The 14,245-nt window shown below is 39.5% G+C and overlaps 1 protein-coding gene across 3 annotated transcripts in view; it reads right to left on the bottom strand.

Annotated features, from left to right (window-relative positions):
- The window catches only part of LOC135227060 (structural maintenance of chromosomes protein 6-like), a 287,005-nt gene that overhangs the window by 254,168 nt on the left and 18,592 nt on the right, over positions 1-14,245 (bottom strand). For all 3 annotated transcript variants that reach the window (XM_064266876.1, XM_064266875.1, XM_064266877.1), the window contains exon 6: positions 7,921-8,042. In XM_064266876.1, the coding sequence (XP_064122946.1) occupies positions 7,921-8,042 (122 nt within the window). The remainder of the gene's footprint in view (positions 1-7,920; positions 8,043-14,245) is intronic.

Here is a 14,245-nt window from a genome sequence, read left to right as displayed (position 1 = left end):
GTTGGGATTAAACACAATGAGTCATGTCCAAATTCACTGCATTCATGAAAGGTAAGGAGAACTCTGTTTGTTCAAGCAACAAACTATATGTAGGCCACAGGGGTTTGTTACCACTCCTCCCTCCCCTTGTCAGAGAGAAGTAAGTACTACTAGGAAGCAGATTTCTTTGTTGTATAGGAACAAACAAAATAACTGCAACCAGTATGGCTGCCACACTTACCTGTATCAGACCAGTTCCAGCAAATGATATGTCTTATTCTTCAACCCTCTTGTGGGAAGAAGAAAGGAAAAAAAGAGAAAGATGAGCTATACAACCTGTTGGGCAGCCACCATCGGACCAAAGGAAAAAGTGTCCAAGGCCCTGTGGGCAATGTCCTTCAGACAAAGGAAGTGTCAAAACCTATGAACAGACAAGTTCTTTTTAAATGCCAAAGAGGCACTCATTCCTCTGATGTCATCTGCTCTAGCCTGGACAGACTCTGTGGAAAAACTATAAGGTGAGGAGTATGCCTGCTTAATCACCTAGCGCAGCCAGAATGAAATGGAGTTCTTGGAAACTTCCATTCTGGACTGGTCATTGCTAACAAAAAGTCTACAACATCTAGGCCTTAGGTGACGAGTCCTTTTTAGATAGCAGCGCAGAGCTCTGACATAATAAACCAAAAACTCCTGTGGATCGCTGTCCACAAACTCATTCAAGGAAAAACTTGAAAACGAGGCAAATTTGCCATCATGAACCAAGGGATTTTGAGTCTTAACTTCAAATTCCGAGACAAATTCAAAGGCCACAGACCTCCAACCCCTGGTGTGTTTAGCATCATAACTCAGGCCATGAAGCTCTCCAACTCTCTCCGAGGAAACCAAGGCCAACAAGAAAACTGTCTTTAGTCAGATTACTGACTGACGATCAACGTAGTGGCTTGAATGGAGCTTGAGCGAGACTACTCAGGACCAGAGTAAGATCCCACATTGGAAGTTAAGAGTTCTCTTGGTGAACAGAATTGTTTGAATCTCTTGACCAATATTGAGATTTCCCAGGGTGAAGAGATGTCCACACCCTTCAGGTGCAGGGCCAACCCTAAGGTGGCGCTATAGCCCCTGATAGTTGACATGGAAAGACTTCTTGTTTCTGAGAAAGATTAGAAAATCCGCTACCTGCTGACTGAAGCTCAGAGTGGAGAAACCCCTTTAACAACCCCAACCACAGTAGAAGGCCCACTTGCCCTAGTAAACTGCTGATGAAAACCTCCTGAGATAGGTGGACCTCTGGCTTGCTGCTTTGCAATAAAAGCCTCTCGCTCTCAGGAGATACTTAACAGTCTCCAGCCATGAAGTGATAGAGATCCTTCCAACAGGTAGAACCTTTCCACATGAGGCTGGCAAAGGAGGTTATGCCATGGGGGAATTTCTTTCAGAATCGCTGACAGAAGATACAGGGGGAATTTCTTTCGGAATCGCTGACAGAAGATACATAAGGCCTGGAAATCACTCCGTCTGTGGCCACAGAGGTGTCACCAACATTATCCTGAGATTCCTGGAACTCTTCACTCTGTTCAGGACCTGACAGATCAGGCAGAATGGAGGGAAGGTGTATACCAAGATTGTCCCAGGGATGCTGTAAAACAGTGGCAAAGAGGTCTAACACAGGTTTTACCCAAAAGTGAAACGGCCTGTCCAATGTGTCCTGATGCACACAACACTCCATACCTAGGACTTTACTCCGACAACTTAGCTTGCCGGCCACCACATACCTTCAGCCTGGATTGTATCTGGCCATGAGCTCCAAAGTTGTCTATTGCCCACTGGTGCATCTCAAATGTTAATGAGTGGAGCCGGGCCAGAAAGGAGACGTCTTCTCCAGCAAACAGTTCTGGGACCATGAACCTAAGGCCTCAAGCTTCTGTTGATAAGAGGTCTAACATAGGTCTTTCCAAGCAAACAGAAGAGAAAATATGATAACCTCAGATGTCCTATGACAAAATACCCAGCACAGATATGTTCTAAATATCCTACTGTCAACATGTGCATTGTCAAAGTAACTGAACTGTAGATCGGAGGGAAGTCCTTGAGCTGCTAAGGAAACATGCATCTTAAACAGAGGAGACATCCTATGAGGTGATCCCTTATGATGAGCAATCTACCAGAGCTAAGATGGATCTTAACTACCTTGGAGATAAGAAGATGAGGATATGAGTTACATTACTGATCTGCTTACTCGCATGAAAAGGTAGGTTAAGCTAGGAATTGAACCCAACCCAATCCCAAACTCCTGAAGAATGGGAAAATCCTCTTGCAGAATCAAGAAGCAGAAGAACATCTGAGAATTTTAAGAGTACGCCCAAAAACCAGCTGGGCTAATCTAAGAACTCTAATACTTGGGCTTAGATAAGATGGAGAGATATTTTTGAACATCTAGGCTTGGCCTAGGACCCAACCACCTAGGCCTGACTAAGTCAGTAAGAGAAAGTTTGAACTAGCTCACCCATTGTAAGCTTGGCTAGGCTAGCTTAAGAACTTATACACTTAGACTTGCTATGTAAGAATTCAACCACTTAGGCTAAGCTAAGACGGAAAGGAAGGTTCGAACTAACTAGCTATACGTACTAAGCTAGGCTTAGAACCTAACTCACTTGCAAGGTCAAGAACTCATCTACTTAGGCTAAGAAGATGGTAAGGGCAGATTCAAACTAGCTAGGCTAGGCTAAGAACTCAACCACTTAGGTTAGGCTAAGATAGATAATGAGGCAGGCTCGACTACCTAGGGTAGGCCAGGCTAAGAACTCAACAACTTAAAGGCTAGGTTAAGGTAGTTTTGAACTAGTTAGGCTAGGATAAGAACTCAACCATTTGCTAGGCTAAGAACGCAACCACTTAGGGTAGGCTAAGATAGTTAAGGCATGTTCAAATAGCTAGGCTAGGCCAGGCTAAGAACTCAACTGCTTGTAGGCTAAGAACTCACTACTTAGACTAGGTTAAGATGGTTAAGGTAGGTTCAACTAGCTAGGCTATGCCAGGCTAAGAACTCAACCACTTGCTAGGCTAAGAACTCAATCACTTAGGCTAGGTTAAGTCAGTAAGGCCAGCAGTTCCTTACCTTCCTTTCCCCAAAGCTGACATCATAGGGGAAGTACTGAATGACGTCATGGCATTCAGACTGGTAGCCTGAGTTTCAAAGGCCACACTGACGCCAAAGATGGCGAAAAGGTCTTTCGTCTCCTATAGTAACCGGATGGCCTCCCCAGGACACTGACACATGAACAACAGCAAAGAATTTACCAAGAAATCCATCGCCATAGAGTGGAAAAAGAGATCAGCCCTCACTTGAACATAGCGCCAATCCAAGCTATACTGTCAAAAGAAGCCATGACATCACAGCGTCACAGGCCCATTTGTGATATAACACAGTAGACTACTCTTACAGAGGGAAAACAATGTGTGTAAGCATGGAAAAACATTCAAACAAAACCGTAATTGAATGACGAAACACCAGAGGGAGACAAATATCCCCACATCAGAAAAACCGTCTGTAGGGTTGGTATCCCTGCATGACGACGCAGCATTGTTGGCATGCAAGGTGCTCTCATGACAGCAAGGAACACTGCCAACAGGAATGACTGGGTTCCAAACTCGTTCTCTTCACAGCACCAACGAGCATACCAAATTTAGTGAAGGCATCTCTGTCAGAGGCAAGTGAAGCAGAGGGATTCCCAAGATCTGAGCGGAATGCTGGTGCTGTCAAACTTCCAGGCAAGGCAGGGCTGACAACTGAAGAGCCTGTAATGAAACAAATAACATGCTCTGTTCTATCCTGTGAGAGTGAAAAGAATCATTTATCTGTCAAGATAAAGGGAAGGGAGACATATGACTCACGCTACTCCCCACTAAAATTGACGGGAGAGACAAGATGGCATTCAAGACTGATCCTGCAAGCAGATGGAAAGAACACAATCATACGTCATTAAAATTAATGTTGAAGAAGTGTAAGAATACTCCTGTGCTAGACAGCCGAATCCTAGCATAAAAACCTTGTCTACAACACGAAACCCTAACGCCTCGAACATCCCGAAATATACAATTCTGAATGACTAAAACCTTACCACATTCCCAGAAAATGTGTAACTAGCTGAAATCAAAGATACATAAAACATTAAAGTTATAACATAAATGTTTTCAAAATATCTTCAATATAACAAATGTAAAATGCTAAAGAACAAAGCATAGCAGGCCCCTCTCTCCCTGATAGGGCAACATCCCCTTGGGAGACAGACCAGCATTACACATAACCAGCCAATGGCAAAGCAGAGGAAAAGGCGTGAGGCACATCTACTGCAATTTGCATCTGCCCCAAAGGAATGTGAACACAAGAATCCTGGAAGGCTGTCTGAAAATGTTGATGGCCACAGGAATTCTGGGCTAGATAAATATAAAACAAACCACAGATTTAGGTAAAAAAAAAAACATCTTGGGGGAGGAGAACTAATTGAAACTCATCTCTCCAAAGCAATTAAAGAAAGACTGACACGTTACAGGGTTCAAATCATGATAGGTGACCAGTTTCCACTTTATATACATGAGTTGCCATATGCCACAGATTCCTTGCTTTACAATTCCTGATTGCTTTTTAAGAAATTTCCTGCTGGCACTGGATGATTATCCTAATGTTAAGACCGAAGGTTTATTCTACATATGAACAATTAGTTTTTAAAGGTGTAACAGGGGGAAAACCTAACAGTTGCACAATGAAACAATTTTTTGGAGGGTGGAAAGTAAGATGGAAGAAAAATAATATAAACAGAGGTGCAGTAAAATAATAAAAGAAGTTGCAGCTACGGGCCAAATGAATGCTGCAAAGAACCTTAGGTAATGTCTACAGTGCAACACATGAGATGCACTGATAGCAATAACCCCTATGGGGTTGTCTAATAGGAGCTTTATGTCCTCTACACTATCATGTGTTGCTTGTGATGTTCATAGGTGTATGCAAGGTTTTGGATACAGTACGTGTATAAACGTACTTAATGTATACATCAATCCAAGGATGATTTGGTTCTGATGATGGAGAAAATGTTGATTACAGCTAGTGAAAGAGAGAGAGAGACAGAGACAGAGAGAGAATCTGGTTTATCACTTTCATCTTGTATCTGAAGAAGACTTGTGTAATCCAGTGCAGATTCTAAGACTTTCATTATGACTTAATTCTAAGCTTTTCAATAATGTCCAATGATGAGCCATATATGTAACTTCCAGAGCCAAAAAAAGAACTGTTACTTGGTATAATAGTATCTGGGTAGTTTGTTTGTTTGTATGGTGTTTTACATTGCATGGAACCAGTGGTTATTCAGCAACGAGACCAATGGCTTTATGGGACTTCCAAACCACGTCGAGAGTGAATTTCTATCACCAGAAATACACATCTCTCACTCCTAAATGGAATGGCCAAGAATCGAACCCGCATATCTGGGTAGTTAAAAGAAAGAAGACATCAAAGCAAAGAGAAAGCAATACAACTAGGGGTTAATGGAGTGTGGTAAAGAACTCTTACTTACTACTGCAGTGCAACACACTCAACACTAGATACTAACACAATATGAGGTCAGTCAGTGGTGCTTCATGGAGGTTTAATTCAAAATCTTTAGCAACAGCTACAATAACTGGGAAAAATACAATATAAACAGAATTAGGGTTGTAAAAAAAAAAAAAAAATTTATTTAGTGTTTTTTTAAGTTTTTCTGTTTTTTTCTTTTCCCGCAATTTTTCATGTTCTGGACCTTTCTGGTGATCCTGCTAATACTTAATATGGCCATATGATATTTTTTAAGACTTCCACCTTCCTTCTAGATTAGAGGAATCATTAAAATAATGATATTATGGGTATAAATGCTTCTTTAATTGATAATTAGAACCTGAGATATATGAAGTATTACTAAGAATTTCCCTTTCAGTCTCAAAATATAATGGTATTTTTGCTAGCCATTTGAGTAAGATGATATTTTCTTTTGAGATCAAAATGTGAAGCAATGAAATAGTACTATGAAATTAAATTAAGAAAATTTAAATAAAAAATGTTCTTGAAGTTACAGTAGAGAGATATGTTTTATAGATATAATGTGACCTATAGGGTCTAACATAAAAATGATAATTTTTCTCATTCAATGAGATCGGAACATGAAGCATTTAAAATAAAGGTATCCACCCATAAAAAGTTTTCTTAAAGCTTTGAATTTTTTATGGATGTCATTTATAATAATCTATAAAGAACAAAAGCAAGACCTTCATTAGTTGCTTCAACCATGAAAAGAAATGCATGTACTGTATACAATTCTACAGAAAAAGAAACGCTCAACTGAAAATGCTCTTTAAAATAACACTGCCAATATAATCTAAAAAAAAAAATATTCAATTTTTGCCAATACTGACAGTTTTTCAATTATTGATAAAAAAGAAATGCTGAGCCTGCATCTCTTTCAAATATTTCTTTTACTGGTCACAGAATAACACTGGCAATGTAATTTCTTTAACTTATATCACAGTTACCACCACTTATACCAAACACATTAACCTTCCACCCTCTCCAAGCACAACTACTAGCACTGCTATGTGATGCATCCAATCCCATTTACTCTGCCTCTGGTCCCTTATGATACCAGTAAGGTACAAGTTCACTTTGAACATGTTTGATTCAGAGCAGCAAGACTGTTGCTAAATAAATTACTTTCAGGGTTTTTTACCTTCATATGGTTTTCACACAGTCACACCTCTCTGCTTGTCCTAAATTCCTAATGCATCCAAGTTACAAGAAATAACTGATACCATTACTTCATGTTTTAACTATATACTGATATGTAAATGTAATGCACCTTTACCTTGGTTCCGGAACCTATCTCGTTGATATGAGTTCCATACAAGTAACAGTTTAACATGTTTAATACCTAAAAGTACATGTACCATACATATTTGTAAGAAGCTACTGCCCTTCATATGGTTTTCTTACCTCTCTTCCTATCTTGAACTCTTAATTCATTTCTCGATACAAGGTGGTTCAGATCCCACAATAAGCTGTAAGTCCCGTTGCTAGGTAACCAATTGGTTCCTAGTCACGTAAAAATATCTAATCCTTCGGGCCAGCCCTAGGAGTGCTGTTAATCAGCTCAGTAGTCTGGTAAAACTAAGATATACCTAAGTACTTCTTAATGCATTGAAAATCTTTAGGTTTAAGCTTCTAATATGGGTTTAAGATATGATTGAGAAATTGAAGTAGAACATGTTTGATAACTGAATATACTAATGATCAAATGTGAAATGTTAATATGATTACGACACTAATTTATGGTACTCATAAAACTCAAACTCATATGGTTGAGGTGAATTTTTCTAATATCACAATTTCTATTTTCACAGATTTTTCTTTCTAGTGCTAAATTGCCTTGTTACCAAAGCTTAAGAGTATCTTTGTCAAAATAACATTAGCATGAATGAATGCGCTATGTACGGACAGTACGGTATCTTTTTCCCCTAACCAAACAAGATGTAGTACATGTAATAATTTTTAAAATTTCAATAATACCCAGATGCATAATAAATTACAGGGAATAATTTCAATAATACCCAGATGCATAATAAATTACAGGGAATAATTTCAATAATACCCAGATGCATAATAAATTACAGGGAATAATTGTATGTGTATAGGATAATATAAGAACAGTTAGACATTATGTGTGGCTTAGGAAGCAACAGAATGTGAAAAAATGCAGAAAATTGAAAAAAACAAAAAACAAATTTTACTTGTTTTTTTCAGGCTGTTTTTCTTTTGAGGAAAAAAAATTTTTTCCAAAAAAAAAACACGCTTGTTTTTTCCGTTCCACAACCCTAAACAGAATATGATATAAAGAACAATTTAAAAAATAATGGTTGACATACCAGAGAACTTAGGAATGATCTGGACATATCCTGATTAAGGACCATCAGAGGATTTTCTACCATCAGGTTAAAATGATCACAAAGTCTTCTTAGCTCTTCTTTCTTCATGGAGACAACTTTTCCTGATTAAAATAAATAAATTTTATATAAAAAAAAGGATTAATTTACCAGCAACTGCTGAATTAGAAAATCAAGTCCTTCAAATTTCATAGACCCCAAACACTGGCTAAATTTGCAGGTGAATACCCAACTGGAGGAATCATTAACACTCACTGGCTCATCTTTTCTTGTAATGCATTACAAGGTGGTGCACCTATTCCATAATGAATGATAAAAGGATACTTAATTTATATCTTATATATCTTATAAATGCGATAAACTTTAGCAAATTTTTATTACAACATTCAAGAGCATATTTTCAAAATGTAGAGTAGCCATTGCAGCATGATACAAATGCTCTTTGAATAACCCCTGGATTGACTGGAGTTTTTAAGCTTGTACCTGTGTGGTTATTTGAATTAAGTCCAGATGAATAATGTCCCTTCCATATACTCTCCACAATGGGTGAATTCATAGTTATTCACTAACCAAAAAACTTCAAAGCAGCAGGTCTCACAGCAAGAGTATAGAACAGGCATTACATGGCAAGAACAAAATTACATTTTATTCATGAATCAAACCAACAAGGATATAACTATGAACTGTAAATAGTAGTATTAAAAAGAAAAAAAAGAAACATCCTTAAAATAACCTTTTTATAAGTCACTTACCAAGTAATTACTTAGCTAATGATTAGTCTCGCACGGCATCCTAAATTTTAAAAAATTCACACGCAAGTGACTATTGCAATTTGGGGGTGACAGGTCCCGCCCACCACAACGAGAGCTCGTGAGTGGCAGAAGCCAATGGCGTCATTCTTATTCTTGCTGCACAACTGACCACACGTCGTCTTGCTCCTGAATTCATGTTCGCCATTTTTAGATTGCCTGCTGAAGTCGGTGATGTACTCTCTTTAGTTGTATTTTCATCTATTGCCTTCAGCTTGGTTGCATTAACTTCTTTAGCTTTTTTTCTTCTTTTAGCTTTAGAATATTAGTATGTTGGATTGTAGTACTTCCAGTCTTCACTATTGCAGCAAAGGCTGCAAGACAAGATTGACCAAAGTGTGTTATGATGCACACACTGTGCTGCAATTGTAGGGGATATGTATATAGGAGAGATCTTACCTGCAATGAGTGTGAGGAGTGGGATGAAAGTAGTAGGCAGAAGTTTTAGGAATCTCACCTAAATAGGTTAGAAAAGAACAGGATCAGGAAGACAGCCGCTAGAGCCAAAAGTAGGGCTTCTGTCAATAGGGATTCTTTCCTTAGGCCTAAGGCAGACTACGGTCTGGCTCTTCCTTCTACTCCTGGTAACAATCTTTCACCTATCCTCAGCCCTCCTTCTCTCCCTCCTCCTACTCCAGCACTCAACTCCCATGATGCCATTGCCAGTCTAGAGTCTAGATTAACTCCAAGTTCGATAAGAAGTTCAACCTAGTAATAAGTTCTGTTTAGGAGTTGGGGGCGTCTCTTAGAGTCGTCATGGACAAAGTGGAGAAAGTGTAGTGAAAATCAGTGGAGGTGGTGGTTCCCTGTCCCATTGGCTCTCAGACGAAGGTCACTGTCCCGCTCCCCACCACCAGGGAGAAAGACATACCAGAGGTCCAAGGGATGTGGATGAGCGCCGTTATCATCCAGTTCTGACTCAGTCTGATTACCGGTATCATAAGAGGCTACGTGAACACTTCTAGGCCATTGAAAAGGCATCTGCATTTGGCTCCCAAGTCCCTGGTGCCAATCAAGCGGCATAAGGAATCCTGTGACCTCACCCTTCCTTCCTGTAGATATAGGGTTAATCCCTCAGTATTTGCTCTGGCACAGTTGCCTTCTCATCAGTGGAACTCACCTGTGCTGCTGTCTCCCAAGGACTCCAAACCACAGAAGCTCTGTGCTGGGCACTTGTAACTTGAGCACCTGGCTTGGCATGAGTCTCCCGCTCCTGAGAGCCTAGGCACGCTCCCATCTCCCGCAACTGCAACCGTCCGTCCACCAATGGCTTCCACACCATCAGTTCTCATTCCCGCTCTGACTGCTCTTGCTCCCATGATGCCTGCTCCCACTCCTGAGATGACTGCTCCCACTCCCGTGATGTCTGCTTCCGCACCTAGACCTGCTTTGGATGTGCAACTCACGGCCCCTTCAGCTTAGGGACAGGTAACCCACCAGCAACAGCAGACAATAGTTTCTGAATTAGATGATCACTCTCTTGCCCTGGCGTCACAAAACCGAAGGTCAGAGGCGAACATCATATGCGGTTTGGAGATGTCCCAAGTCACCTTATTAAGTGGTATGAATGTCAAAGTCCTGTCCTTAAAGAATGGCATTAGCCGGCCGGCCCCTTTAATATATGTAATAAGTCTTTAATGAAAATGGAATTTTTTTTGCCTAATCATTTACTGTTGTCTGCATTGTAGTTCTACAAATTTTTAATGTCAGATTCAATGTACAGGTAAATGTTGACCTAGAATGAGAGAAAAAAATCACCTTAATCGGAATACTAATGTTTCCTCCAGCTCTTTATTTATCATATCTTCTAGTTAAAGAAGTTGTGAAACATTAGAAATATTATAATTGTTGCTTAAACGCTATAGCCATAAACAACTGAATGAAAGCAGCTGTTGTGCTACAACAACTGAACAGAATCCGATAACAACAATGTTTGCTTGCATTTCAGCCATCGTACGGTAGTACGTAAATAATTACCGTAGTTAAGTTACAAATGACATTATGTAGGACTGATATATTTTTAGATTATACATTTACTCGCTACAGAGAAAATATCGGCACGGAAATATAGCTCTGCTAAATTTAGGCTGCATTTGTAGCTGAAGCATGAATGAAACTCGACCGTAAATAATAGTGGAGAAAAAAGTATTTTAATAATAAAATGCTAGGCATATAAGAACTAGGGTAGCTTTACTGTTGTTTTCACACTGATAAAAGATAAATATGTAAAGCTCATATTATGGTGAACTACAGTAAAGACAGCAAAAGGAATCTAAATTTTTTTACACACATACACACCATAAATAAGAAAAGGGGGCCTCCCAGCGCCATCTATTACAAAAAAAAAAAAAAAAAAAAAAAAAAAAATCTAGTTTATAAAAAGATGTATTTAAGTCACATTTCAACTTTAAAACACTTCATATAACGAAACAACCTTTTCCCATATAAACAGAGTTTCTAGAGATTTATTTGCAGTAAAAAGAAGCAAGAAAACTCCTCTGAACTGAGTTAAATGTGGCAAAATATACTTAATTCCATCATCTGATTTTTCCAAACCAAAACATGATAGGTTTGTTTGTATCTTATAATACAATAGTAATATAAGACTACATACAGTATTATTGGATACAGCAAAGTAAAGTTTAACTTAATAAAAGAGACAAGGAAAAGATACATATTTGTTACGTTTGTATTCTATAAGGCAGTCTTGGCACTTAGGCTATGCCACAGACCAGACAACTGTGCTATAAACCCTACGGAGGGTAAAACCCAGTTAAGAATATGTTGAAGCAGCGCCATAAAACTGAAATGCTGGTGACCGATACCAAAGGTAACCAGGGGCTCCCTGTACTAGAAAATGACATACTGTTTGCGGTGGCAGCCAGCCAAGTGTTGCAAGCAAAAATAACTAGGTAAGGTAAAGAAGAATGCAGAGGATGTTTGTCATTGCAGCACATTTTATGCAACAAACATACGAACTCACTTTATGTCTTTACCAGAAGTCAACATTCTGTCACAGACATAAAGTGAGTTCATTTATATTAATGCATTCCAGGCACCCAAAAATATAAAAAAAAAATTATATAAATAAATTTTATAGAAAATAGTTTTACATACAGAAAACAATGAAAAATAAATATACAGTAAATGATTAATGAAATGGATAAACAAACATTTAACATCACTCTTAACTTTATGGAAGACTCTTGCTAGCGTATGGAGGACGGAGAAATGGGGAAAGGGAAGAGAAGAGGCTATTGTTTGGAAGAGGAATCCCCTTCCAGTAAGACTTCAGGTATCAAGAACATATTTAGGGTTACTACTTCTCTTCGTTTTTTACAGGCACTATCTGGGGTTACTTCCCTTTTACATTCACACAAAAAACTGTCCCGAGACATTTGATTCTGATGTCTCTCTCTAAAATTTCCCTAAAATAAAACAAGGCATTCTCATTAAACATATTAGAGACACGGATTACAACATCTTTGTTGGGATAATAATTCTCCACAAAATTTTTTTCATCACTCCACTCTGCAAACATGTCCCTTCATCACTGAAGTAGGCACATTATGTATGTCTGCTTGCTTTTTGAATTTTTCAAACCAGCCTCTGCTGGCCTTAAATATTTACTAACAGCAGCACTTGTAGGCATTTCTTTACTGAGATCAGCATGCAACATCCTTCTCTTTTCAAAAATTATGTCTTCTGACAAACTATCTCTCACTGTTTCTCCCTGATCCAAACCAACAACTTCTCAACATCTTCAATTAGTAGTGATCTCTGTTTTGTCAATGACATTACCTTTTTTGCAACATCATCTGCCTTGATTTCTGTTTTTTTTTTTTGCTAGGATGGAGCTGATTCTACATCCTAATGTGATCGGCCACACATACGCCACTTTTACACTTTGCTACAAGTTCTTTCCCAAATTCTAGAGTTTCTTGCCTATTTTTAAAGGGCTTGCAAAGGAACTTTCTTTGGCTCCATAATGGCTTATTTAGCAGTTGCACTCAAATAAAAAAACAACAAACACAATGGCAGAATGGGTCATGACAAGACATGGGATGCTTTGTTTGGGCGCTAGGTACAGGCCTAGTTAGGAGGAAAGTGTTTCCAGGCGTACAAATTCCTAGGAAATGTAAGAAACCCAAGTCAAAATTTCATTGGAAAAAGTCAACGAAAATGAAGTTTTTATTGTAAAACTAATATTGTAATACCTACCTGAACACCTGAATAAGCCCTGGTCACTTACCAGCCCGAACCCTCATTTATTAAAATTTACCAAATCTTTGGTTAAAATAAACGATCAGTGTTGCCAATCTTCTGGCAAACACCCTCGTTACCTATTTACCAGCCCACCGCTGGTAGCCCTGCCTCACGGGCCGGTCACACCTGCCCTCTCACGTCAATCTTAACTCAATAACTCTGTATGAGAGGGGAGGAGGGTGGGAATCATTCAGGTGTTCAGGTAGGTATTACAATATTAGTTTTACAATAAAAACTTCATATTGCAATACACCCCCTGAACACCTGAATAAGCCCGATTAACAACATTAATTTGGAGGTGGGGAATCAACTCTGCCCGGCCCTCCACTGTACCAGTTGTCAGTCAATATAATTAAGCACTCACCCGACTCATTTTCTTTACCAGAATGCATTTGGAGACGAGTACCCGAGTCAGTCTCAAGTTCCTTTGTCCCTCGTCCAAACTAATCTCCCATGTGTGGCCTTCTAGGCCTCCCATGTGTGGAGGGAAAGACTCTGCACCTCTACTCTAAAGGTCAAAACTCATTGAGTGCAGGAGGGATACAAACCTGTTTCCTCTCAGGTGGCTATGTGCCTCACCTGAGTAGAGGAAAGCTGAAGACCTCCCATGTGGCTCTCGGCCTCTCATGTATGGAGGGAATCTGAAGACCTCCCATGTGGCTCTCGGCCTCTCATGTATGGAGGGACTCTGAAGACCTCCCATGTGGCTCTCGGCCTCTCATGTATGGAGGGAAACTGAAGACCTCCCATGTGGCCTTAGGCCTCTCATGTACGGAGGAGAAAAGAAAAACGTTTTGTGGTGTCCGTCATCGGTGCGTCTGCAACGGTGTCTCCGTTCGTAGCGCTGTCCCTCATCCCGTAGTGTTGTACCTGCCTGTCTGTTCTGTGCCTGATAAGTGGAAGAATACCCTAAGATAGGCCTAGACCTGTTCTTTCCTATCTGTCCTAATACTTAGAATCCTCTCGTGATATGTCCTATCATGAATGCCTCCTACATATCCCTAATATTTGCTCACTACTCTAATCCTAATTCTGATTACTGACTTGTATAAACTAAACGGTTACTCCCCTATAACTGCTCCCGCGCTGCCACGAACGGACCTAAAGAAAACCCTTCGTCGGACTGAAACTGAACATCCCTCAAGTAGAAAGAAGTGAAAACCGAAACAGACTTCCAAGTTGCTGCCTGCAGAATCGCCGATACTGAAAAATTTCTTAAGAAAAGCTGCCGA

This window comes from Macrobrachium nipponense, chromosome 15 (assembly GCF_015104395.2).
Source record: "Macrobrachium nipponense isolate FS-2020 chromosome 15, ASM1510439v2, whole genome shotgun sequence".
In the NCBI taxonomy this organism is placed as follows: Eukaryota; Metazoa; Arthropoda; class Malacostraca; order Decapoda; family Palaemonidae; genus Macrobrachium; species Macrobrachium nipponense.
Note: the sequence above shows the minus strand (reverse complement) of the source record. Positions and strands in the feature narration are given on the sequence as shown.